The 27453-nt window shown below is 53.7% G+C and overlaps 1 protein-coding gene across 5 annotated transcripts in view; it reads left to right on the forward strand.

Moving 5' to 3' along the window:
- The window catches only part of PLXNA2 (plexin A2), a 144361-nt gene that overhangs the window by 63409 nt on the left and 53499 nt on the right, over positions 1 to 27453 (forward strand). For all 5 annotated transcript variants that reach the window (XM_079327268.1, XM_079327266.1, XM_079327265.1 and 2 more), the window contains exons 5-8: positions 21741 to 21841; positions 25039 to 25162; positions 26016 to 26169; positions 27304 to 27400. In XM_079327268.1, the coding sequence (XP_079183394.1) occupies positions 21741 to 21841; positions 25039 to 25162; positions 26016 to 26169; positions 27304 to 27400 (476 nt within the window). The remainder of the gene's footprint in view (positions 1 to 21740; positions 21842 to 25038; positions 25163 to 26015; positions 26170 to 27303; positions 27401 to 27453) is intronic.

The following is a 27453-nucleotide window of genomic DNA, read 5'->3' on the forward strand; positions in this document are numbered from 1 at the left end:
TCTTCTCTGTGTCTTCCTTGCAGAGGGAAGGGCTGAGGCAGGAGGAGGCTGGAGATGCTGAGGAGCACTGACTCTGTGATTCATTCCTGAGCATTCATTGTTTGAGTTATTTCCAATGTCTGAAAGCCTCAATTCGATCAGTCCTGCAGGATGAGGGTGATTTGGTGGCCCCATGGCTGCAGCAGCCCCCAGGGCAGGGCTGGGCTCCCACTGCCCCATCCAGCCCAGCCCACCCTGTGTAAGCATCAGCAAAAAAACTGGAGCCAAAGATTTCCACAGCTCTCGACAGAAGAACGAGTTTGGCTATTTTTAAGCCAGCAGTGAGAGGAGCTCAATCAAACCCGGGGCAGGGATTGCCAGCTCCAAAAGATTTCACCACCTAATCAAGGGCTGCAGACGTGGAATTTAAATCAGCAGGATGGAAATGCTCGCAGGAAACGCTCGCTGGGAGGAAAATCCTCGTGTTAGTGGGGATGAAAACATCCCAGGAGGGCCCTTTCCAGCCCTGCCTGGACCAGGAGCTGCTCCAGGGGCAGCAGAGGAGCTGCAGGGCAGAGGAGCTGGTGCTGCTCTCCCTCTGCCCTCACTCCCCCTTCCCTGCCTCAAAACATCCCTGCCACCACCCTGTTCCCTTCTTATTTCCCACTCTTTTCCCAGCTCATGTTCCCTCAGTTGTCTTTTACTCCTCATGTAAAAAAACCCTGGGTGAGGTGCTCCGGAGAAAAGCAGCAACTTCCTCACCAGGCACTGCCCAGGGTGCTGTGAATGCAAAATTCCCTTCCCATAAACATCCTCCACAATTCCTGCACCAAAATTCACTTCTCATAAACATCCTCCACAATTCCTGCACCAAAATTCACCCCCCCATAAACATCCTCTACAGTTCCTGCACCAAAATTCACTTCTCATAAACATTCTCTACAATTCCTGCACCAAAATTCATCTCCCATAAACACTCCCCACAATTCCTGCAGCAAAATTCATCTCCTCTAAACATCCTGCTCAATTCCTGCACCAAAAAATTCACCTCCTGTAAACATTCCCCACAATTCCTGCACCAGAATTCCTCTCCCATAAATATCCTCCACAATTCCTGCACCAGAATTCCTCTCCTATAAACACTCCCCACAATTCCTGCACCTCTCAGAGGCTCAGGAGCTGCTGCTCCCAGCCCAGCTGGGGTCACTCTGTGGTTAATTTAGCCAGGGGGGGATGATTTCCCTCTGCTTTTAGGAGGAATGTGACAGAGCAGCCTCCTGCTCAGCCCTCCCCCGGCAGAGATAAGAACCAGAATCAGGCAGTGAATACCAATGATCACAGCAGAGCTCTGGGGCATCCTCTGCTCCTCAGGGAATGCTGGCTGTGCCCACTGTGGGAGAAGCTGGGCTTTGCAGGGCACAGTTTTGTGTTCTTTGGTAGAATCAGAGAACCACAGAATGGTTTGGGTTGGGAGGGACCTTAATTCTCATTTCATTGCACCCCAGCTCCATCCAAGCTGCCTTTGAACTCTTCAAGGATGTGGTAGCAACAGATTCTGATTTCTCCCCAGACCTGTTGCTTTTCCACCAAACAAATTCCCCCCCTTCCCTCTCCACATCCATCACTGTGGCTTTAGGTAAAGAAATTGTCTTTTAGTCTGCTCTGGGAGCACTGAAATATTTGCTTTGCAAGTGCCCCTGTGCCAGGAGCTGCAGCTCTCCAGGGATAATTTGTTGTGCATTCTCCTGTCCTCTAACCCCGAGAAGTTTCAGTCCTGTGAAAACTGGTTTGCTCTGGACTGAACTTTCTGGATGCTGGGTGAGGGGGAGGCAGACAGGAGCTGCCCAGATGATTTAGGAGAGGTTGGGATTGGAGTGAGGGCTGAGAAAAACAGGGGAGCCCATCAGTCCTGGAGCAGCAGGGCTGTAAATACTGATGGTGTCCTGAAAAGAACTGAGAAAACATGATAAAAAATGCAAGAGATGTGGATAAAAGGGTCTGGAGTCATCAAGAGGGAAAAAATGAACTGATTAAAATTTTAACTACATTATCTGCTAGTTGAACAGCCAGTTAGCTGGACATAATCACAGCAAACTCTGAACACTGGCACAGGGAAAAGGGCTCGGCTGAATCCCACCAGAGGCATCCAAAATCCTGCCTCCCATGGGCTGCTGCACCTGCTCACCCTGTGCCCATCAGCTGGGACACACAGGAGCTGGGGATGGGGACAGGTTCCCCTGGAGGAAGGGCTGTGCTCCTCTTCCACACCCCTGCTCCTCCTCCAGCCTCCCAAAATTCTCCCTCTTTTCCCCTTCCCTCCCTGCGGTCAGTTAAGAATAATTAAGAAATCCCGCTAAAAACTTGTCTGATATCATTAACAATAACTCCCTGACAAGGAGGATGTGTTAATTAACATCAATTGACCAAAAAAAGCTGCAGCCCAGCCAGGTGGGACAACCTGCTGGCAGCTCTGCTCTCCTGCTGCCAGCACATTTGTCAGCCTGCAGAGCCCTGGCCCTGCTGGTCCCAGCACCTCCCCCAGCACTGGGATGTCTGTCCAGACACAAAATAAATGTGGGCAGCTCAGGGCAGAAGCCTTTGAGGTAAGGAATCCTTGAGGAATGAACTTTTGGTGTGAGCTCGGGGTCACGGGTTTGTTTTTCCTACATGAGTTATGTTTCACACATTGCTCATGTGGTTGTTCCTTTCAAGTGCTGGCTGCCTTTGCCTGCAGTTTGTTTGTTTTGCTTTGGTTTTTCTTTGTATTAGGGCTGTTTCTTCCCCTGCCAGTCACAGCCACAGGGTTCCCACGTGTTTGCTTCCCTTCCCAATTCCTCCTCTTCCACAGATCCATTGTTTCACTTCCAGGCGAGCCACCACGGTCCTGAAGTATTTCTAGAATTTCCCTTACGTGCACATTCACAGCTCCCCAGTGCTGCAGGGTTTGCAGAGGGACCTGTGACATCCTCAGGAGCTGGGGACAGCTCTGGTGTCACCATCAGCTGATGGATCTGATGCTGAGCTCATGGATTCCCAGAATTTTTGGGGTTGGAAAGGACCTTAAAGCTCATCCAGCCCCTGCCATGGACAGGGACACCTTCCACTCTCCCAGCTCTGTGGGTGATGCAGATGTTCAAGGCTGGGCTTGGGGTGCTGCAGAGCCCTGGCTTTGCTGCAGGATTTCCTGTCTGGATGGACAGACAGACCCAGGTTTCCTCACCAGCACTGAAAGGAGAGAGCTGTGTTCCCAGGAGGGAAAAGGGCTTTGAGGGAGAGAGCTGAAATGTCACACTCAGTGCTCAGCTCTGAAACTGAAAAGCAAATTTGGATTCTTGTTGCTCTTTAAAGTTCCCCTCTTGCCCCATTCCCGTGGCCCTGGAATCATTTGTCTCCCCAGCAGATGAGTTTGGGGGGAACTGAGCCAGGAATTGCTCACATTGGGCACCAACAGCAAGGAAACATAACTCACAATATGCTGAGGGGAGCTCTGAAATTGCACAAATTATTCTATTTTATACTTTAATTAGTTTGAATTAGCAATGGGAATAGATGCATAAAATGATCCAGTGAAGGGTGAAATGGAAAAAGGGCTGTGGTGTGGAGTATCACTTTATTATTGTGGGGCTTGTGCAGACAGTGTGCAGGAGCTTGTCCTGCTGGATCCTTTCCTGTGAGGACTGAACTCATCCCTGGAAGTGTTTCCCTCATCCCTGGCAGTGCCCAGGGCCAGGCTGGCCAGGGTTTGGAGCAGCCTGGGGCAGTGGGGGTGTCCCTGCCTATAGCAGGGGTGGATCTGGATGGACTTTAAGATCCTTCCCAACCCAAACCATTCCTGGGTCTGTGACTCTGCCAAGCTCCAGCTCTGTCCTGCAGTGCTTCCCTTGGACCAGGCTTTGCTTGGGACAATGTGACACTTTCCTGGTGGCTGTGTGGGCTGGGGGAGCAGCTGAGAGCCCCCAGCATTGACCTCTCCATTCTTCAGCTCCTGCTTGGGCTGACTCTGAGGCTTCAAGGGGCAGAGGGATTTAGGAGAGTTCAAATCCACCCTGACACTTAAACCCTGAGCATCTTTGCCTTTTTCTCCTTTTCCCCTGAAGGCTCTGACAAACTCCCCCAGATGAGGTGGAACTTGACTCAAGCTCCTGCAGGTTCCAGACAGGTTGAAAATGATGGATGTGCCCCAGGGAAAGTGGCTGGAATGGTCTCGCAAGTTGGGAGTAAATATAAAAGTTAAGGCTGGTTGTAAGAGCAGAAAAAAACCCAACTTTTTGTGAGGTTTGCTCCTGCTCTCCCTCCTCCTCCTCTGGAAAAGTATTTCCTGCTGTAACTTTGCAGTGGCAAAAAACGTTGGCATTTTCTGGAGCGTGGGTCTGGAGGGAGGCACATGGATTTCTCTGGGATGTTCCTGGAAAGCACATTCAGCATCCCACATGGAAATCCTGAACACCAAACCTGCTGCAGATCCTGCTTTTCTCAACACAAAACCCCTCCAGCCTCGGGTGTCCCTCCATCCCTGTGCTGTCCCCAGGAGCCACTTGATAACTGTGGCATTCCTGGCTGCTGCAGGGGAGGGGAGGTGGCTCCATCAATAATCCCGTGTTTATTTGAGCAGCGAGCAGGAATGTGCCAGGCAGACTAAACACTGCCTGCTCCCCCTGCCCCAGCCCTGCCCAGGGCTCTGCCAAGAGTGCTGGGGCCAGGCAGAGAGGGGGAGCAGCAATCCTGGCCTGCAGCTTTCTGTGTGGGTGTTAAAGAAATTATTTTTATTGTAATCAAGCTTGGAACGTGCTGCTCACACAGGGGGATTGTTGTTTTCTCTCTTTGTTTTCCCTCTGCTTTTTTTCCACTGATTTTCTCTGCAGCAACCCCCGCCAGCGTGTGAACATTTTGCTCTCCACTCCCAAATTTATCCTCCCTATGAGATGGAGCAGCAATATCACTTTCTAGATTGGGGCTGAAGCACAGAGGTGCTGTGTAACCCATCCTAAGTCACACAGGAAATTTGGGAACCCCCAAACCCTCAGTCCCAGAGCCAAGGGCCATTCTTCACTTCACTGCTGTCCAGGTGGATGCTCCAAGGAGGAGAATGAGGGCAGACAAGGCACAGCCTGTGGTTTGCAGTGCCAGATTTGTTATGAAGTGTGGGCATCACCTTCCCAACTGCAGCTGTTCCTGTGGGTTGAACCTTTAGAATGGATCAACATCCATGAGGAACTGATCCCAGTGCACAAAACCCCCTTGGGAGCTGCAGCAAACTCCCCAGTGCCTGTCCCCGAGGAGGATGCTCCTGGCAGGTGTGCTGGGCACCAGGGCTGGGTTTTGGGAGCTCTGGGAGCTCTGGGAGCTCTGGGAGCTGCTTTTCCCTGCAGAGCAGCTGGAAGTGGCCGTAGCCAGCGGCGCTTTCCAGGCTTGGCTGAGCAGGGCTGATCTTCCCTGGCAGCCCTGCAGGTGCACGGGGCTTTTTGTGTCAGCTGTCACTGCCAGGCTACACCTGGGAGTATTTATAGACTCTGGGAACTTCCTCTCTTCCCTCCAAACCTCCTGACACTCTGGCAGAGCAAAACTTCTGGGTTTGGTGGCAAAAAAAGCAAAGCTCGAGGTGGGGTTTTGATGTTCCTGCCTGTCCTGGTTTGAAGGTGTCTGCCAATAAAGGCAGAAGCTTCTCTGTGAAATGGAGTCCCTTTGGGCACTCTCTGGAGATCAGGGGGCTGTGGGGAGCAATTCCTCCCCAGTCTGCTGGAGTGAGGACAGCACTCAGCACTGGGGATGTTTCCTTTGCCTCCTGCAGCTGTTTTGGGCTTTTCCCCGTCCATTCAAGTGACTCACAACTGTCAGTGCCTTGGGTGCTATTAATACCTCACTAAGAACTGGATTCTGAGTATTTTTGTTTTCCTTTTCTTTGTGGAGGAGCCAGGGGAAGGACAGGGTTTAACAAATAACTCCTCCCTGTGTGGCTGGGCCTCGGTGAGAGCGAGCAGACAGCGCTGCCCACAAAAACAATTTGCTCAAAATCCATCCAAAAAAGAGCTGACCACACTTTTATTTGGAGAAGCTGTGCCAGAAACAGCATTCCCGTGCCTGCAGAGAGGAGAATGCAGGCTCCAGGCAGTCAAAAAGGAGCTGGATTTTTCCATTTTAGGTCTTTGCATGGTCCAGGCTGGTGGCCTCGTCCCTGGCACCTCGTCCAAGCAGGATGCTGGAGGAAGTGTTGGATTTGGAGGAAAACACCTCCCTGAGAGGCAGCAGCAGGGGATTGGGGGCTGGGTTTAGGCTTTGTTTGGGTGATGCAGAGATCCAGAACAGCCAGATCCCATCCAAAAAAGGACCTTGAGCCTCCAAAGGGAGTAAGGGGAGCTCAGAACCACAGAATTCCCTGAGCTGGGAGCCACCCACAGGCATCACCGAGTTCTCGATCACTCACCCTGCACAGGACACCCCAAAATCCCCCCTGTGCCTGAGGGCAATGCCCAAATGCTGAGTTTGGGTTATTTTAGGGGTATTTCAGCCAATACAGGATTCTGAAGCTGTGGCACCAGAAGCAATGGCTCACTGTCCCCTCCCTCCCTGGCTCCAGGGCAGAGGGTGCTGCTGGAAGTGCCCAGGGCTGGGCTGAGCTTGGGGGCTCTCCCTGTCCCTACAGGGTGCAGGGGGACAATTGGAGCAGAGAGACCCCCCAGAGCAGCCCCTGGGTCCCCTCCTGTGGGGTCTGTGGGGATGGAGAGCAGCACTGCCCATGGGATCCCAGCTGGATCTCATTCCTCATCCCTCCCCTGCTGGATGTGCTCCCCATACCAGACCTTACATTTTCCTCAGTTCAAACTGGAGCCCAGTGCCACGGTTTGATGTGGGGTTTGTACCCTGATGGTGTCACAATCCTGAGGGATGGCACAAGAGGGGCAGGAGGCTCCTCCTGAGCTCCCTGCTGTGCAGAGCAAGGTGTGTAGGCTCCAGGCTAGGTTGTGTAAATCTCATTAGAAAGCCATTCCCAGCTAATGAAACCCTGGGAGAGAGAGATTTGGCTTCCCAGCCCTCAGCCTTGCAGCAGAGGCTGGAATAAATCCATCTCCACTTGTGTGTGGGCTGCTCTGCCCTCTCCCCCAGCACGGGGGGTTTTACTGGGGGAGCAGCCCCAGGTCAGCATTTGGTGGCATCTGCACCTCAATAATTTCAGGTGATAATTATATTCTCTTTAAAAAAAAAAAAAAAAAAACAAAACTAAAAAACACCAAACCAAAAAAACAAGAAAAAACAACAGCAACAAAAAAACAAAAAAAAAAACCCAAAAAAACCCAAACCCAAACAACAACAAAAAAAACCTATCAGGCAAAGAAACCTCACCTGGCCTTTAATGCTGGTGCAGGAAGGGAGAAGCAGCCATGTAAATAATTCTGCCTCCCCCTGCAGCCTGCTGGGCTCTGGGTATTAATTCCAGGGGCCAGAGCTGTTAAGGAAAGCTGTGAAACGAGGGATCTGAGATAAATGCTCCTCATCTGGTTTGTGTGGCTGGGATGTTCCTGCCACAGCCACGGATCCCACTCGGGGTCATGTTTGTTTGGCTGTGCCTTTATTGCTCTAAGTGTGAATTTAGCAGCTCCTACCGGGTGAAATACGATTGTCTTTGTGCTCCAGGGCCAGGCTGGGCTTTGCTGAACTTGTGAGAGCAGCTGCTGCAATATTTGGGTTTATTAACACACAGACAAGGCAGAGACACAGCCCTGGGCTTCAGCTGCTGGATTTGTGCCCAGATCTGTCCCTTCTCTGCAGGTTTGGGGTGATTTGGACACCCAGGGCTGGCTGCCATCCCCATCCTGTGACCTCTCCTGTCCCAGCCCATCCTTGGCCTCTCCTCTCTGCAAGGCCTGAGGCAGGAATTGCTCTGCTCTCTGCTTTCTCTTGATTTATCTGCTTTTTCCTCACCCATCTTTCCTTTCTCACCTTTATATATCCACATATCCATATATCTATCTCCTTATATATTTATCCAACAACTGAGATGCAAACCCAGAAGTGAGGAGGCATCCAGGCCCATCTGGGACAGCACAGGCTGCTGCAAATATTTCAATAATTTTGCATTCCCTTTCCCCCTGCCTGTCCCAAAGAACGCAGGGGTATCCTATGCATGTAATGAAGTCTCTGAAGGCTTGAACAACATTTCTTTTCTGCCTCTAACTAATCTTTTTTAATGCTTGACAGCGCCATGTTCTGTAATTGAATGCATTTTATTTAGAAAATAACATTTAGTGCCACTTTGGATTTCCAATTATTCTTCAATCGGACTTTGAGGGCCTGATGTCTTTGTCACTTGGATGTGTGCAAGAGATGGCAACATCAGAGCAGACAACAGCAAATTATTTCCACTACTGATTACTAGGCTTGGGAGGAAAATATGCAGGGACAAATTTAGTCTCAGCATAAATGTATGAAAATGAGTTAAAGCATTGCACCAGCAGCAGCTCTGTGCTGTAACTCAGTGTGGATGGGAAGAATCAGCCTGGCTCACCCTGGCAACACCCAGGGAACCTTGGGGAGGAAAGGAAGGGAGAAAAACCTCCAAGGAATGGGAGCTGGAGTGATCCCAGCTGGATCTGTCTGTGCTGCTTGGGATGGGCTTTGGTGACACCTCCCGTGCAGGAGGAAAACCTCCCCAGATAAATAAACAAATCCATTACAAACCCTCAAAAACTGCCTGCAAAAGGAGGAGCTGCCTGATCCCACCTCCTGGGTGCCCTTTGTGCTCTGACAAGACTCAGGGAAGGTTTAGGGTGGATATTAGGAAAAGGTTCTTCCCCCACAGGGTTCTGGGCACTGCCCAGGCTCTCCAGGGAATGGGCACAGCCCCAGAGCTCCAGGAGAGTTTGGACACCACTCCAGGGATGCCCAGGGTGGGATTTTGAGGTGTCTGTGCAGGGCCAGGGGCTGGATCCTTGTGGGTCCCTCCAGCATGGGATATTCCAGGATTCTCTGATCCTTTTCTTGCCTGTACAAAGCACTGGTGAGGCTCTGCTGTGCCCAGTGGAATTCCACAGCCTGGGAATGGACAGAGAGCAGCAGGATGTCCCTGTTGGTGTAAATCTGCTCTTGGAGTCTAAACCATCCATTCAGGTCTCCTCTTTAGCCTTGAGACAAGTCTGGCACCTTATCACAGGCTGAGATGCCCAAGGTTACCATGGGCAGGGCCAGCCCAACTCTGCCTTCCCTGTGGGAAAAACAAAATGCATTGCCAGAGCAGTAAACTGGGAGAATCCAGTGAATTTCCCAATGTGAACAACACGTTAAACTTGAGCCCAAACTGATTGGGTGTGCATGGAGGGGGGAGAATCACTTTAGAGTAGCCAGACCTTGTGTTCTGGCAGCTCTTTGTGCTCCCTGGGCTCTCTGTGACCCTGGAGCTCAACTGTGTTGCCTCCTGAGGTTTTCCCTTGGTCCTCACTGATCAGCCCCTGCCATGGGACACTGGGCTGAGAGCTCATTTCCCTCAGAACTGGAGAGTTTGGGATATGCTTAGGAGGGCTTGTTCCTCACGCTGGCAGTCAGGTTCCTAAATTATTTTTGACAGCAGCATGTAATGATATACAAACGGGGAAGTGATGGAGTAGCAGAAAATTGACTGGCAAGGACGGCAGGGTGGAGCTGGAGAGAGATCCCTGCTAAAAAGCCGTGGAGACTGCAGAGTGTTCCTGGAGCAAACACAAAGCAGGGCCCTTGCCAGGCCGTGGAAGCAGCAGTGATGCCACTCTGTGACCTTTAAAGCCACTCCAGTGCTTTGGATTTTCAGAGCTTTATAAAATTACACAAACCGGCCACGCCTGGGATGCTCCTCCCAGGTTTCTGCAGTGTTTGAACAATTTGGAGAACCCTGGATGGCTCAGAAATGGGGGATTGAGGTTTGCTTGTGTTCCTGCCCTGTGTGCAGCAGGCCTTTGTGGCTGTGGAGGTTTGAGCAGGGTCTGGGATGGCTGTGCTGAGTCTCCCAGCATTGCCACAGAGCTCACCTGGAAAGGCAGCATCCCATGGGATGTGGGCTCTGAGGAATAAACCCTGCAGCTCTGCCAGCCAGGATTCATAAATCCTAGAGTATGGAAGGGACCCACAAGGATCATCCAGTCCAAATCCACCCAGTGCATCCCAGGGAGTGGTGTCCAAACACTCCTGGAGCTCTGGCAGCTTTGGGGCTGTGCCTGTTCCCTGGGGAGCCTGGGCAGTGCCAGCACTCTGGGGAATGTGGGATGCTGTGCTGGAAAGGCAGACAGAGGGAAATGGGCACTGAAGGAGCCACAGGGGCTGGATGGCATCACTGGGTGCCCAGCCCCTGCTCTGGGCAGGATAATCCTGTCAGGCACACGCGAGGTGCGGGGCAGAGTCGGGCTCGGGCCATTGAAACGACGCCTGCGTGTGCCAAGAAAACAAACAGAAAGGGCCAGTCAAAGCTTTTCAGTGTCACTGACACCCTCGGACGTGCCAGAGGCAGGAACAAAGGCGGCATTGAGGCACAGCACAGCCTGGGAGGCTGCAGGGAGCAGGCAGATGCGGGGCTGTGCCCACCCTGCTGCGCTGTGCCCACACGGGCACGGGGGGCCCTGGCCAGGTGGGTGGCAGGACATGGCCTGGCTTGTTCCTCAGCAAAGAGGGCAAGCTGAATGTGGCCACCATGTCCCTCTGCATGCCAGGGTGGCAGGGGGCCAGGCACTGAGGGCGTTCTGTAGGGACAGCAGAATATTTCTGCTCCCTGCGCACAGGCACGAGGCAAAGGCAGCTCCAGCTCTGCCCCCGAGGTGGCAGGGGAGGGGTGGCTTTGGGACACTGGCCCAAAGTGACACAGAGTGCTGCCAGCGATTTGGCACACACCTGTGCCCTCCAAAATGATGGGCAGGGACCTTCAGCCCATCAGGCTCTGGGGAAGGGCAGCCTGGGGATGGACATAGGGCACTGGTGTGGGGAAGGGCAGTCTGGGGATGGACACAGGCACTGGTGTGGGGAAAGGCAGCCTGGGGATGGACACAGGGCACTGGTGTGGGGAAGGGCAGTCTGGGGATGGACACAGGGCACTGGTGTGGGGATGGACACAGGGCACTGGTGTGGGGAAGGGCAGCCTGGGGATGGACACAGGGCACTGGTTTGGGGAAGGGCAGCCTGGGGATGGACACAGGGCACTGGTGTGGGGAAGGGCAGCCTGGGGATGGACACAGGGCACTGGTGTGGGGAAGGGCAGTCTGGGGATGGACACAGGGCACTGGTGTGGGGATGGACACAGGCACTGGTGTGGGGAAGGGCAGTCTGGGATGGACACAGGGCACAGCTGCTGCCCCTCTGCTGCTGCCCCTGTGCTGCCCCCATTGCACTGCCCTGCCCAGCACTGCTCCCTCATCATAAACTGAGGAAAATGCTTCCTTGGAATCCAATCCATCCCTTCAGAGCTGTGTCCTGCTGGGCTGGGTGTACCCAGGGTGCCTGTTCCAGCAGGGCTGCAGCTCCTCTTTAATCTCTGGAAATGCACTGTGGGCCTGGGACATTGCCAGGTGTTGGGGACTGCCAAGTGTGACCCGGGTCTGTGGCTTTGGCTGCTTTGCTCCAACAGGGCAAAGCAAGGGTTAAGCTCAGGGCCTCTCTGGAGAGAGGGAAATAACCCCAGGGACCCTGGAGTCCCTTGCTGTGCTCCAGCTGCCTCCCGTGCATGTGCTGCTCATTTTTCATACTGCACACAGCTGCCGCCAGCAGCTCTGTCCTACCCCTGCTCCTGCCAGTTTTATGAGCAAAGAATAAAGAGGGGGAGCACATAAAGCACCGAGGTTCATTTGCCAATTGTCAGGCTGCTGGGACACAGGGACAGAGCCATGGTGGGCGCCTTTTCATTAGCAGCACTCTTTATTCATCCCCCACGAGCTGCTCTCCTTTCTGGAGGAAGGGACCTGCTGATGCTCGAGTTATCAGGGGTTGGATTTGCTGGGTGGGATGGGAGGAGCTGCCATCCCTGGGATCTCTCCCAGGGTGAAGGCATTGCCTTGCAGAGATCGATGCCATGGGCTGGCAGAGCCCAGGGCTGCCCCTCTGCCTTCAGCTGGGTAATTAGGAGCTCAGAGAGGGGGAAGAGAGGTCACACGTGGAGTGGGACTATTAACCCCGTCCCTTGCCAGCTACCCTGCAGAGAAATGTCCTTGGAGCAGCTGCTCCAGCACTGGGTTCCAGCAGGAAGGCAGCTGGGGCAAGGGAAGATCCCTTCCAGGGAAGATTTGTCCCAGTGGGAGGTTTGCAGCTGACAAACATCATGCCAGGGGCTAATTCTGGTCCACAAGTGATGGTTTCATGTCTTTCACATGGCAGAAAGAGCCACTCTCGTGGGTCCTTGTGCCCTGCTCCCTGCCAGAGGCAGAGGACAGAGCAGGTCATGGATCCACCAGCTCTTCTCTTGGTTTTTGGCATTCCCAAGTTGTCCTTAATGAACCAATCCCTGCAGGTCTGCTCAGTGCCATTCACTCTCAGCCTCCTGGAGCAATGATTCCCCCTTGTTCCCAGCCTCTCTGGGAGCTCAGGGCTACCAGCTCTCACAGCAGCCAGTTAATTTTGTCCTCTCCCATCCCTTCCAAGCCCAGAGCTTTTCCTGGAGCTGATCTGTAGGTAGTCTCAGCAGCAGTCTGCAGGATCCCCCTCGCAGTCTGTTGGGTCTGTTGCTGCACTGACGCCAGCGATATTTATGGAAATGCATGCAGGAGTTCCTCAGGCTCTGGTGGAGCAGAAATGGTTTCATGGCATGATTTGCCCAAAATGCCACCCTTCTGAGCACTGGATCCACACAGTGAGAAGCTGATTTCAGAGTAGCTGTTTACAGCAGGGGCTGAGGTGGCTTCCAGGGACAAGTGCCTTGGCGTGGCAGCCCTGGGAGTGTTAATGCAGCAGTTCTGGAGTTTGCTCTGAGCTGTATCAGCCCTGCCTTTGTCAAAGCAGTGCCACAGCCCCAGAGCTGCTCTTTGATTTCACATCTCCCAGACAAAGCACCCCAACGAGGAGCAGGTAAAGATCAAAGCTGAACCCTTCATCCGACCTTCTCTGGCTACAAAAACCACCCCAGCTTGTGTTTCCCACAAAGGGAGGCCCTTGGTTGGTGCTCCCACTTTCCCAGGGGCGCTTCCAAGCCACAGGAGCAGTGTTCACTCTGGGAGCAGGGAGGGAGTCCAGGGGGAGTTTAAAATGCTCATTTGTGGTGGCACCACAAATGAAGTCATGTCCCGAGGGACAGGGATGTTGTGGGGAAGTTCTGATGGGTGAAAACCACAGTGCTGAGACTCGTGACCCAGCAAAACCCCAAATGGTGTGTTTAAAGTAAACCCCAGGCTAGAGCTGTTTCCTTTGCCTCTGTCTTGGCACGCTGCCCTTGGCTCCTTGGATCACTCATCCTGTGGTTAGGGCTGCTCAGGAGTCATCCCAGTCATTAGAAAAGGAATGTTAAAGGGCTGTTGTGTAAACCAACCCCTGTCTGAACAGGCTTCGTTTTCAGTGTAATTCTGCTGCAGGGAATGATTTAACCTTCATCGATTTTTTTTTTGTATTATTTCATTAAGTAAGATTTATATAGGTATAGTATTGGAAAGGTCATCCATCCCCCAAGCTGTGGGAAGAGCTCTGAGCATTCCTCTCTCTCCACTTGGTTGTTTTACCCAGGTTTTGGCTGGAAAGCACCAAGCCTGGCTTTTGTTGCCTTCCTGGGAAGTGAATTTCTCCCTGCCTGGTACCCAGAGCCCCCTCCTGCCCCCTATTCCCACACTCAGTGACCCCCCCAGCAGCAGTGTTTCAGCTGGAGCACCCTGGAGCTGCTGGGTGGCCTTTCCCCAAGGGATTGCATCTGGAGGAAAGCAGGGATTTATTCCCCTCCTCTCCCTCACGAAATGTGAGATACTGGATCTGCAGCAGAGACTGGGCTCTGGGCTCAGGGTCTCTGGATGCTTCACTGCTCCTGTGTCCCTGAAGTGAGAAATTCTATATCACTCTTGTTTACTGATATGTGATGAGGCTGAGTGAGGGGTTTTTTGCAGATATTAAGATCCTGTAGCAGCAAACATCAGTGGTTTGCCAGCACAGCCTGGGTCCTTCCAGTGCTCTTTACCCCACAGCTCTGAGCATCCCCAGCCACCGAGGGCACTCCAGGCAGGCATGGAGCTCCACAGGCTGAGGCAGCAGAGCTGGGAAGGAGCTTTTGCAGCTTTTCTAGCAGCAACCTGTTCTCCAGAGCTTTTCTGAACCCTGAGAACAGATGGCTGGGCTGGAGGCTGAGATGCAAGGACAAGGGACTCGTGTTGACATTACCTTTACCAGAGTGCTTTTCATCATTAGCATGTAAATGCCAGCAAACACCCAGGAATTATCCATCTATGATCTCTTCATCAGAAGAGGCCTCTGATCAGGTTAATCTCACTTTCCCAGCGTGGAAAGGAGGATGCTGAGCAGCTGTACCCACCAGCAAGGGGAAGTGGAGTGAATTTCTAAGAGGGGAGGATGCTGTGAGCATCGGGTTTGAAGTGGCTGTCAGTGATTGCCTTGGCTCTTGCACAGGCTGGAATAGCAGCACTGCTGGTGCTGCTGGAGCCTGCTGGGGCTGCTCCTCGGGGCCAGGTGCCCTGGCACACCTTGGGTGGCTGCTGAGCAGCCCAGCTCTGCTGCAGGCAGGAGGGAAGCTCCCAGCCCGGTGCATTTTCCATCCTCTCAGAGATCTCCTGTCCCTCTTGAGAAGCAGAAGCCAAAGCAAGCATGGGGGAGGGTGGAGGAAATGTGTTTTAACAGTAAATACGGCCTTGTTATTTATCAATGCAGAGTAATTGAAGTAATTTCATGTCGGTTTTAAATGCAGCGCCCAGGGATCTAATCTATCTGTCTAATATTAATGGGGAATATTTGCTTGCCTCATTCATTCATTACTGTTTTCATTAAGACTCTAGTCCCATTTAGGAGTCTGTTTGTCATTTTAAACTCTTCTGTTTTATCTTAGCCTGCCACAATCCTTTTTAACAACTTAAGTGAATCCGTGAGTTGCAGGCTGGCAGCTTGGGGGAAGGGGCTCTGCTGTCTGGCGTGTGCTTTTCCTGGGGAGACAGGAGAAACAGACAGCAGGCAGCAGGCTCTGAGCCTCCCTGGGATCCACACCCTGGGGATTCAGGGTTTCACAGCAGGGCTGGGTCTGTTCCTCCCAGCATGGACATCCCTGCTCAGACACAGCTGCAGTGACTCCAGCTTTGGAGGCTCCATCATTTCCAAGCCAGCCCAGGAAGCTGCTCGGAGCAGGGATGTTGTTGGGGATGCTCAGGGTGGTCCCAGCTGGGTGCTCTGGTTCCTCACATGGTGTGTCCTCCCTCTAAGGCACCCCCACCTTCAGGGTATCACAGAATCATGGAATGGTTTGGCTTGGAAGGGACTTTAGAATCCTTCCAGTGCCACCCCTACCATGGCAGGGACACCTTCCACTGTCCCAGGGTGCTCCAAACCCCTTGGACACTTCCAGGGATCCAGGGGCAGCCACAGCTGCTCTGTGCCAGCCCTGCCCACCCTCCCAGAATGAAATCTCTTCCCACTGCCCAATTCCAGGGGCTCTGTCCCTGTCCCTGCTCTCCTCCTGGCCAGCCCCCACACCCAGGAGCTGGGAGGAGCCCAGGGAGCATCACCTGCAGGCCTGGGTGGGCAGCAGGGCTGGGTGGGCAGCAGGGCTGGGCATCCCTGAGCTGGAGGCGTCCAAGACTAATTAGAGTCCCAGGGAAGGGGAGCATTGTGCTGTTAATGACTCTCTGGCAAAATATTCTGACTAAAACAGTAATTTTAATAAGCACAGCCCGATTGTGAGTGTTCGTTGAACACCTAATTACATTGGTTACCGCTCCAAAACGATTCTGAGTTCTATTTTTGCTGTTTTCTCGCCAAATAGAGAGGGGAAGAAGCGCACACTTTATAATTATTCACCTTAATTAATTTTCTGAGCTCCTGGTAAAACTTTTAAACGCCTGCAGGGAGCACGCCAGGAGTTGCACAGCAGCCAGGCAAAGCACAGAACGCAGAGGCCGTGAACTGATGCAAGATGAAAGTTTGCTGTGTTGGATTGATCCCCACCTGAGCCCAGAAGTTTTGGAAGGCTGTCCCCCTTTTATCCTGATTAATGAGTTCCCCTGAGGCCTGGGCTGATCAAAGGGCAGTGCTCATCATCAGCTGGTGGCTGTGGCGGGGTGGCCAATATGTCAGGGAGCCACTCGTGGTGGCAGAAGTGATGTCCCCTGGCAGGAGAGCAGGGATGTGCCCCTGGCTGCTCCAGGAACATCATCCTGGGACCCAGAGTGAGCTCAAGGGGAGTCCCACAGGAGCAGGGAGCTGTGAGCTGTGCTCCCTAGATGGGAAGGAGCAGGGGAGCTCCTGCCTGGATCACAATCCTGACTTCCAGGAACTCATTTGACCTTTTTTGTGCAGTCAAGAACAAAACCACGGCTCCCCTGAGGTTTTCCAGTGATCCAGGGACATGCATCCATCACAGCAGAGCCTTGTCTCAGTGGGAGAGACCTCTAGAATCCCATTCCTTGTTATTGCCACAGGTGCACCCTCATCACCCCCTTTTCTTGTCAGGGAGAGGTTCTGTGGGTCAGTTCTAAAAGCAGCTGAGTGCTTTGGGTGCCAGAAGAGAAGGATCTGCAGAGCCCTGTCCTCTCCAGCTGCCATCCCTGTGTGGGGACATGAGCTGTCACCAGCACCCAGGGGGCAGGAGCAGCTCAGAGGAGCCAGGCAGCAACGTGTGGCTGCACCTCATCATTCAATCCGTGAATTTTGCTGCATTTACCACTCCAGAATCTCCTGCGAATTCCTCAGCCAGGTCTGCGCTCCAGATTTTATTTCAGCGCTGAAGATGAAGGAATTGCTCCCCAATTTGGGTGTGCACGAGGTTTCTGCAGCTCTGGAGGCAGCGGGCACACGGAGATGGAGGCGGCAATTCCCAGCTGCAGATGGTCCGTGCGAGGCAGGAGGCAGAGCTGGGGCTGCCAAGGCACTTTGGAGAGGGGGCTGTCACACAGAGCTGGCACTGCTGTGCCAGTCTGAGCAGGGGTGGATGCCAGGGTGGGATCCCAAATCAGCTGGGAGCTGAGGGATGGACACACGGTGCCTGTGCCAAGTAACGGGCACCTGTGTCACTGTCTGATTAGGAATGGCAAATAATGCAGCAACACACAGAGGACTTCTTCCAAGCAGTAGGAAGGAGTGATTTATTGAAAGCCATAGCATTTATATAAGATACATTGTACAAAACAAAGTACAAAAGAATCATTGGTCCAAGAAGGCAACACCTCTTTGAAAACATGCTTCGTGCAAAACATCACGAGACACTCACACGGCTCTGTTTTATCTGTGTTGCTCTTTCTCCCTTCTTTTGTTTGTCTCTGAGAAAAATCCCCAGCCTGGGAAAGGTCTGAGCTGGAGCTGAGAAAGCCAACAGCCTGGGAAAAATCCGTTTTGGATTTTTCCACAAGCCTTCAGCAGTCGCCACACACTTGCCCCTGTGCCACTCCTGCAGCCCAGAGTATCATTGTCACCTGCCAGGGCAGGGGAGGAGCTGCCAGAGCGAACAGACCCAGCATCCCATGGATGCTCACGTGCTGGGGATGCAAACCCATTTCCCCTCCTGCAGGTCTGAACGAGACTCTGCTGCTCCTGGGAGCGGGGCTGGGATCGCTGCCTGGCACTTTGTTATTCCAACAAACCCCGCTCAGATGTTCCATATTGATGTGATGATTAACTCGAGCCGTGGTGAACCACAGGAAAGCGTTTGTCTGCAGGAGCCTGTGTGCCAGAACATGAGGCTGCTCTGAGCCCTGCCGGGATGCTGGGCCGGATGGATGGAGCAAACTCTGGCTCGAGGACAATTTTCCTGCTTGAGCAAGCCTCACTTCGGGATATTTGCTATTTTCTCAGTCTTTCTTGCTTCCCAGAGGAAGCTGTCCTTGCTTTCATCACATCCCCAGGAGCCAGGGAGGGTCTGAGGGAGCCAAGGAGATGGGGATGTTTGCAGAAGATCTGATCCCTCACTCGGGAGTGATCCAGTCCCCTGTGCTCCGACACAGCGTGTCCTCCTCAGATGTTAATGAGGTTCTTAGAGCAGCAAAGCCAAGCCCACTGCAGAGGTTGCCTGGATCAGAGTTGAAGGGGCTCTCTCCGCGTGCATCCGCAGCGCTGTAATTAAATAATCCCCTCGTAGCCATGGCAACGTTGTCTCCGTGTCCTCTCCCACTCGCTGCTTCTCTGCCAGAACTTCCCGGCACTGATTTGGTTCTGACAGCCCGGTGGGGGCTCTGAGAGCCCTCCCTGCTGTGGGGGAGCAGAGCTGCTCCTGCAGGAGCTGGACCTGGGGCACAGCTGTCCCTCGCTGCTCCTGCCTGCTCCGAGCCCTCCTGGGACACAGGGATGGAGGCTGGAGCCATTCCCACCTTTGGGAGCTCCACAGCACCCTGGGGATGCTCCTCAGTGATCTGTGGTTAAAAGTCCCCCTTTGCCCTCTCCTGTGTGTCCCGGCTCTGCCCCATGGATGCATTTCCCACATCCCACTCACTCCTGGCCCTTCCACACTCGTTGCTGGATCAGTCTCACTGTGTCTGAGATCTCCACCAGGCAGGAACAGCAGTTCCAGGTAGGATTTTCCACAGCCTGAGGTAGATTGCACCCACATCTCTTGCTCGGCAAAGCCAGAGGGTTCCCATCCCTCACACTGGGATTTTTCTTGGCCAAGGTTTCCAGCAGGATATTCCACCTGGAGCTCTGCGTGGATGCACAGGAGGAGGAACAGTGGGAAGAGGAATCTGTCAAACTTTTTACAGCCCTCTGGGAAAGTCTGACTTTATTTTCCCTGTCACCCTGACACATTAATGGCTGCAACTGAGGCACCCTCCTTGCTCCTTCCCACACTTTTTCACGTCTCCTGCCCCAGCACAAAGCGGAGTTTTCTCATGACTAAAGGAAAGAATCAAATCTCATTGGAAAGTTCATCAACTTTGGGCTCCTGCTCAGTGAGTGATAGATGGCTTTAATTACACTGAACTAGTTGGCATCTCTACTCCACTCCCCAAAGTCATTAAAAATAGATTTTCTGTTTGAACTCCAGCCCCCTGAGGGGTCTGTGGGCAGCCTGCCGTGGCTCTGAGATGCTCCAGGGGTTGTCTCCAGCCAGGGGAGGTCACAGGCCTGGGCTGGTAGCACGCAAAAGCTGTGGAAACTTTGCTTTGACTGTTTATTTTGATATTTATTTATTTATTTATTTATTTATTTATTTATTTATTTATTTGGAGCTGGCTTCTTGCACTGGTTTGCTCTGGCAGCTGGCAGAGTTAGAATTCATATGTTTTGGAGAGTCCATACTGATTTTTTTTTTAATTTTAAATTTATTTTATTTTGCTGTTATGGGCCAGGCAGTCAGGGACAGCAAATAATGAGGCTTTATGAATGGCTGAGCAGCAGGTTCATTTTGGCAGGGAGAGAGGAAGAGAGGTCACATTTGGGCTGGGGGGAGCAGGGCTGAGCCCTCAGGAGCCAGGAGATCCCCCAGCAGTGCTGGATTCTTGGCTGTTGTCCTTCACACAGATGCTCCTCCAGAGACATTGTTCCTCTGCGTGGCTTTTAAAGAATTATCATGTGCAGAAGCCGCAGCTTCTGAGCAGAAAAAGAAACGAAGCGCTCAACATCAAATCATCTCTAATGAACTCTTATTCACATAATTCCAGCCCTCTGTTATTTATAGAGCGCAGCGAGAGCATCCAGCTCCTCACAAACATGAAACGAGCCCTGAGCTGCATTTAAATCATGGGGACAGATCCTGCCAAGCCTCCCTTTGTGGCTACGAGCAGGGCTGGGAGATTTTGGGGCTGTTCTGACCTCCAGGCTCAGAGCTCAGAGTGCTGGGATGATTTTAGGGCAAACCCAGTGATCTCCCTGGGGGTTGTGCTGGCTGGTGTCTCCCACAGGGAGCCGTGAGATGCTTGTTTGGTTTGAAAAACACGTGTTTGCTTCTGGTTCTGCAGCCAGGAGCAGCGTGGTGGCTGCAGCACTGGTGTGCACTGGGAAATGCTGGGTGGTCACTGGGGTGGGAGGGGTGTGGGCAGTGTCAGGCACGGATAAATCCTGCATGGAGCATCCTGGGGGCTGTTCCTGCCACCAGGCTCCTGGGCTTGCTCCCACCCCACCTGTAAAGTGTTTTTTGCCCCTCAGAAGGGGGAGGCAAAGCAGCAAACACCACATCACCTGTGGCCACTCAAAGTGCAGCCCTGTGCAGCCAAGAATCAAACCCAAGCCCTTCATTTCCACCTCTCATCCTGAATTTCTCCTCTCCATTCCTGAAGCTCTTTCCATCCAGCTCTGCCCCTCACCCTCCCCCATTTCCAGGCTCCCAAACCAAAACCCCACGGGCTCCACCTCAGCGAGAAAACACCAACCCCACTCTTCCCCGGGTGATTTCTGCTTCAGGAAAAGCTGTTGAGTGGGGCTGAGGAAACAAGAAGAATAGCAGCCCTATTGGTGTCGTGCTCAGAGAGGAACTGGGTTCTCACTGTGTCAACAGCACTTGGCGTGACAGTGGCCGTTGTTTGGGGAGACACTGCTCCTTTCAGAGCGGCTGCTGGGAGCCGGGTGCTGTTGTGACTGACAGAGCCAGAGCCATCCAACAGTTGTTTGAGTTCCCAGCCAGTTGCAGGCATCGCTCCTGGGGTACTGCAGGGAGGATTTTCTGCCGTGTTTGATGGGGGAAATGGGAGTAAAATCACAGAATTGCAGAATGGCGTGGGCTGGAAGGGAGGTAAAGATCACCTGCACACCTTCTGCTATCCCAGGTTGTTGCAAGGTCTGTCCAGCCTGGCTTTGAACACCTCCAGGGATAGGGAGTCCACAGTCTTTTGAGCAGCTTGTTCTAGTGCCTCCCAACCTTACAGGAAGGAATTTCTTCCATGTTTTGCAGAGGGAGCTCCAGACAGGGGATGCAAACCCACCCTGCTGCTGGAGGTGACAAAGGATGGGTTGGAAAGGTTAAAGCAGTTATAAATGCTGGAGGTGGCAAAAGATGTGTTGGAAAGGTTAAAGTAGTTAAAAAGGTTACAAATGTCTTTGCTGGAGCCAAGCAGTGACCTGTGGTTAAAGCTTGGTGTCGTTTTGAAGCCTTTGAGGGTTTCAGTGCTGGTTAATAGGTCAGGACTGTGCTGCACCTCAGCATCAGGCAGGACCTTCCTCATGTTCTGTGAGGGGTTTACAGCAGAGTTTGGGGCTGTTCCTACCTGTGCTCCCCTCTGTGGCATCCCTGGGAAGGAATCCATCCTGGGCATGGAAGGGACAGGAACCCCCAGTTCAGGGTCAGGCCTGGGACCCAAGTGGCTGCTGCTGGAAGGGCTCAGAGTGGCCACAGCAGTGAAACACCCACCCAGACTAAACAAGCTGCCAAAATCCCCAAGATTTCTTCCCTGCAGCAGCTCCCCCAGGGAAGGGTGAGGCAGCAAAGCATAAATCAGTAGGAGAGGGCTCAGCTGCAGCCCCAGGGGAGGCTCTGGCCAGAGCTGGTGCCACCGTGGGAGCCTGGCTGGGGCTCTGCATGCCCAGGACTCACCCAAGGGACAGGCTGAGCTCATGTCTCAGTCTCCAGCAATTCCAGTTCTTGGATGTCGGAACGAATTCATTTCATGGTGCATGGCTGCTGCATCCCGTGGCTCTGGGGCTGCTCTGACTGAGCTGGGCAGGGCAGGGCAGGGCAGCACTGAGTGTGTGTGGTTCCCTTGCAGGTGTCCCGGGTGCCTGTGGAGTCCTGTGAGCAGTACACGACCTGCCAGGAGTGCCTGAGCTCGGGGGACCCCCACTGCGGCTGGTGCTCCCTCCACCACATGTAAGTCCAGCCTGGGCTGGTGATTAAAGTCCAGCCTTTCCCGGTGATAAAAGCAGCTCTCAGAGCTGCCCAGTGCCTCCCACGCCAAACAAATGAGGCTGAAGTTGTTAAATCTGTTTTTCTCTCCTTTGGATGTTCCCTGCATTGCAGCTCAGGTGCCACTGGATATCCCTGAGTTCCGGGGGAGAGGTGGAGGAAAATCAGCTCCTGCTTCAGGAGCAGTGGGCAGGGTGATGTGGGCACCATGGAAAACCAGAATTTGAACTGGAGGCCTGGTGGTTTTCACACACCCTCCTGGTGTTTTGCACCCTCCTGCTCTTTGCCCAGCTGCAAATCCCAAATAAGGTGGGATTTTTAAAGCAGATGTGATGCTGTGAGTGAGGCTGTGCTCAGCGAGGTTACAGCAGCAGGGCAGAGCCTGGAGAGAGCCCCAGGAGGGAGATTTTAATCCTGCAAGGGGAGGTTTGAGCTGCTCCAGCCATTCCCAGGGGGATCCAGCAGCAGGGCTGGGAGCTGGCAGCCCCCTCCCATCACCAGACACAAAGGGCTGAGGGTGCTTTTCTGCAGGGGAACTCCAGGAAATTCTCTCTGCATTCAGGAGGTGTCTGTGCCCTTCCTTTCTCTGCCCTGCCATAATGACGAGCACTTCCTAAGGCGGAAGGGAGACACGGGGCACAGGAGCCTGGAGGAGGCTGGAGCAGGGGAATAGAAATCCCTGCGGCCCCGTGCCAGCTCCCTTAATGCAGGGAGAGCTGGAGATGGGGGAGGCAGAGCTCAGGGACCCGCTCTTGGCCACTTGCCTGAGGAGCAGGTGCTGGAGGGGAGCGGGGAGCTGCAGGCTCCTCCGCAAATCCGGCCTGGATTCGGGGCTTTGGGGGGCACAGCAGCTCCCCACAGTGGGTTTGGGACAGGGCCACGCTCTGGGAGGTGCAGGAGGAGCAGGTCAGACCCTGAGCATCCCACAGGCTCCTCTCAGGGAGGTACCAGCAGAGCTCTGAGAACCTCAGGGCACTCTGGGCATCCTTTGGGGTTTTTTGCTTTTTTTCCTTTTCCAAGCCAGCCCTACAGCTGAGCCACCCTTCGTGCAGTTATTCAGAAGGGAATTATTTCCATCCCTTGGGCTCTGCCACCCCTGGGGCAGGGCCAGCAGCCAGGGCAGGGGCTGCTGCAGCAGGAGCTGTGCTGGGGGCTCTGGTGCTGCTGCTCTGCAAGGATCAGCGAGCACTTCCCTCATGCTAATGAGCTGAATCTTCACAAGCCACCTGGGAAGCAGGTAAAGGTTGTTATCTTCATTTTGCAGAGACAAAACCCTCAATGACAAGAGGAGAGAAAAGTGTCGTTTCCTCTGCCCTTTTGGCCGTGACATTTCAGCATTAACCCACTCCCAAGAAGGGCTCCTCCTCCCATGGGATTTCTCAACTCTCCCTTCAAGCACCTGCACTTTAGAGCACTGATCATTTTTTACCTTTTTTTTTTTTTTTAAGCTGTAAATAATTTTTTCTTGCTGTTCCTCGAAGCCTCTGTCATCTTTGTTTGGAGTCCCCAAGTGCTGGAGTGTTTGTATTTAATTTGTCATCTCTCCCCTTTCGTTCTCACCCGTTTCTGCTTCCAGCTGCTCTGTGAAGGGTCTGGCTCAGGGAGGGATGCTCACACTGTGTTTAGGGAAGGCTGAAAGGCTGAGGGCTGCAGGAGGAGGTGGTTTGTACATCCTCTGCATGGACAGAGGGATCCTTTGCTCTTTGGGAGCCATCAGAGGCCTCCAGGAGATTGTTCCAGGATCTCTCCAGCCCAGTGGGATCTGAAGCCTGCAAGACTTCCCCATGCTACTCTCTACAAGTGTGTTATTGTCTCCAGGCCTATTTATCTCCATTGGGGCTGCTGCCATAAATAGGATGATAAAAAAGAGCCATTCCAGCAAGTCAATGAGATAAAGGCTCCAGTCAAGAGCTCACTTTAGGGCTATCTTAGAGATTCACTTAAACCTCGATATTTCTTCCTTTGGCACCATTCATATTTAGCTCCTTTATGCTCCAAAGGAAAAGGTACAAAAGGGAGAGGTTGAGGAGAGCAGCCCCAGCTTTTGTTGGGGATCACAGGGGTGGTTTGGAAAGGGAAAGTGGAAACTTCCCTTCCCTTCATCTAAAGAAAACAGCCTCACTCCCACTGCTCCACAGAATCCCACAATGCTTGGGTTCAAAGGGACCTCAGAGGTGAGTTTGTCACCTGCACCCATGGAGGGGAGGGGTGGAAGGAAAGGATTTTCCCCAAATGACACAAACCAGGAAATCCTGGAGGGATGCCAGCAGCGCAGGTTTGGAGCACTGATGGTTCTCCCTTGGTTCCCAGTGGGGGTTGTGCTGGAAACAGCTGGATTTCTCTCTGCTCCAAGGACACCTGCACTAGAGAACATGGATAAGGAGCACAGGGAATGCCAGGAGCAGTCCCAGCCACCCTGGCATGCTCGGAGCCTTGATTCCTGCTGCTGGGAATGGGAAGGAGCAGGGAGCTCAAGGCATGAGCAGCAGCCAAGCACTGCTGGCAGCAGCTGGAAGTTCCCTTCCCTGGCCATGTGTCACCCTCAGCTCCAGGAGGAGATGATTAGTGAGTGGTGTGGTTTTAATTAGGAGAGAGACATCATCCTGTCCCTGCCTGTTGCTGCTTTCTGGTTTAGTTTGTGTGCAGATGATGAGTCTAAAACATCCCCAGCACCACCAGCACATGGGACTGGAGTTCTGTGTTGTGTCCCAGTGCAGGAATCACTCACGGGATACTCAGACTGGTGTTTTTGCTGATCACAGAATATTTTCCAGCACCCAGTCCTGCTACAAACTGTAACTGCTTCCTATGTGTCCATAAGAAGGAGCTAGGCTTAGCATGGAGATAAGCACGAGGTTCAAAAGAGGCTTCTTGCCTCTCTTTATTTCATGGTGGTCCCAGGGCAAAAGAGAAAGAAGATCTCAGGTCTTGGCTTCTTCTAGGAAAGGGTCAGGGAGGGAATAATTTGGCTTTCTGCCAATAGGATAGGGACAGGAGGGAAGAGGTAAAACCTTCTTTGTACCTCTGGTATCGGATTACAACACAGTCCCATCTCCCAATGTGGGGCATCACCATCCGCTGCTGTGGAGCATCTCGGGGGTTTTGGGGTGCGTGCTGTGCTCTGGGGGGTGTTCTCACGCTCTGGTGCTCCTGTGTGGCAGGTGCTCCCCGAGGGACCGGTGTGAGCGGGCGGAGGAGCCGTTCCGCTTCGCGGGGAGCATCGGGCAGTGCCTGAGCGTGGCCGTGCAGCCCAGCAGCATCTCCGTGTCCGAGCACAGCCTCCCGGTGAGCAGGGGCGGGCAGGGCACTCAGCACTGAGCTCTCCACCCTCCAGCCTTTCCCCTTCCCCTCTGCCACAAGTGTTTTCTCATGAAGTCACGCTCGCAGAGGGACGGGGGAGCCAAGGGGTCACCCGAGCCGGAGGGGGGTGGCAGGAACAAATTCCCCTTCCCCTGGTGCCTCAGCTCACATTTCTCTGGTTCCTGTAGCTGCTGAAAGGAAAGGCTTTGTTTCCCAAAATCTCCTCTGTGAGCTGTGCTCAGGCCTGGCTCTCCGAAGCTTCCCAGCTGTTGCTGCCAGAGCCCCCCACGCCCCTGTGGCAGCTGGTGCTGCTGCCTCCCCTCCTGTCCCCAGCCCCCCGTGTAAAAACAGTGTGGGGAGAGGGGACTCAACCCTGCAGGCACTGGTTTGCAATGGGGACACTGCCCAAATGTGGTGGGGACACCCCCAGATGTGATGGGGACACTGGGCACTTGCTCCTCATTCGTGCAGTGGGGAGGGTGGTCAGGGGTTTGAGCTCAGGGGTTTGGGGATGGTCCCTGCTGCTCTCAGGGTCCTGGCACAGGCACTGAGGGTGGCAAAGCCTCTGTAGAGCAACCAGGGGACAAAAATCTGCCATTGCCACCACTGCAGCACCCTAGGGCTCAGCAAGGTGGGTTTGTACCCATAAAGAACATCCTTGCCTTCCTTTTCCCTCCTCCCTTCCCCATGAAAGGGCAGCTGGCCCAGCTGTGGGCAGGTGGGTGATTTAAGGGGGTGGTTTCAAATGGGAAAACAGCCAGGACTGGGGATGTGGGGGAGATTGGGGCAGCTCTGCCTGCTCACAGCTCTGCTTTGCTCCCTGGTGTCCCTGCTGCAGCTCAGCCTGCGGGTGAGCGACGCTCCAGACCTGAGTGCTGGTGTCAGCTGCCTCTTTGGGAACCTGAGCGAGGTGGAGGGGCAGGTGTCGGGCAGCCAGGTGGTCTGTGTGTCCCCAGCAGCCAAAGATGTCCCTGCCATCCCCGTGGATCAGGGTGAGTGGTGACTCCTGGGCAGGACAGCTTGGAGAGCATGGCCTGAGCCTTTGGGGGAAATTCCTGCTGCTGTCAAAGCCTCGTGAGCCCAGGGAGCTGCATCCTGAGGAAATGCTCCCCACACAGGGCAGGGTGGGCTGGCAGCAGGGAGACTTGCCCTGTCCTTCCTCCCTGCCTGTGCTCCAGACAGCTCCCAGGGCAGGACAGGAGCCATCTGTCCCCTCCAGGGTGGCTCAGGGTGGCCAGGAGCTCTCAGCCCTGCCAGATCAGGTGAATCTGGGAAGCAGGAATCGCCCCCAGGCCTGGCTCAGCACCATGAGTAGGTGGCTGCAGTTTCTCTGTTGAGCTTGGGGTTGGCTCCTCATTAATGTCACCACTGTCATATTTTCTCTTCCTGTAACTGAAGCACCACTGGTCTGGAGCTCATTTTCCCCTTGGCTTCCTTCCAGGTGTCCTGGTGATGCTTTTGTGATTCTGAGACATTTTATGGAGTCTGGGCCTTGGGGAACACTACCCAGAGCCCCGTGGTAGCAGGGTCAGGATAGGCTTCCCCACAGCAGCCCCTAAAGAACAAGCTGCTGTTAATTAACCCAGAGCTCCACTGGTGCTTCACTTGTTTCCAGCTGCAGCTCCTTCTCTAGGAGATAATTCTGGGAGATGATGCCCAGGGAAGCTGTGGAGCCCAGTCCCTGGAGATATTCAAGGATGGATTTGGATGGGGTTTGGAGCAACCTGGGGTGGTGGAAGGTGTCCCAGCCCGTGGGTTTTTGAGGATCCCTTCCAACCCAAACCCTGATTCCACAATCTATTCCTGCGCTGTCTCTCAGAAGAGCCTCACTTTTTATACTGGAGAGTGAATCAGGGAACAGGGCAGGGTTCCAAAACCACTCCAAGGCAGCGTTTCCCCCATGTCTTTGATGCATTTTTGCCATCAGGGCTGGTTTTTGGAGGCATTTCTGGGCACGGGCACCCGGGGGGCTCCAGGGCAGGGTGTGGGTGGGGGCCTGGTGCTGGGAGATGAAAAGCTGAGCTCCCCCAGCTGCAGGTGGCTCGGTGGGCAGCAGATCAGCCCGGGGGTGCTGCTGCTCCCCCTCCCCTCAGGCAGCACTGACAGGCTCTGCTCTGCATCCCCAGACTGGTTTGGAGTCGTGCTCCAGCTGAAGTCCCGGGAGACCGGCAGGACCTTCGTCAGCACCGAGTTCAAGTTCTACAACTGCAGCGCCCACCAGCTGTGAGTGCTCCTTCCCCACACCCCAGCACAGCCAAAATCCTGCCCCAGAGAGC

Source organism: Erithacus rubecula (genome assembly GCF_903797595.1).
Source record: "Erithacus rubecula genome assembly, chromosome: 26".
NCBI classification, from domain to species: Eukaryota; Metazoa; Chordata; class Aves; order Passeriformes; family Muscicapidae; genus Erithacus; species Erithacus rubecula.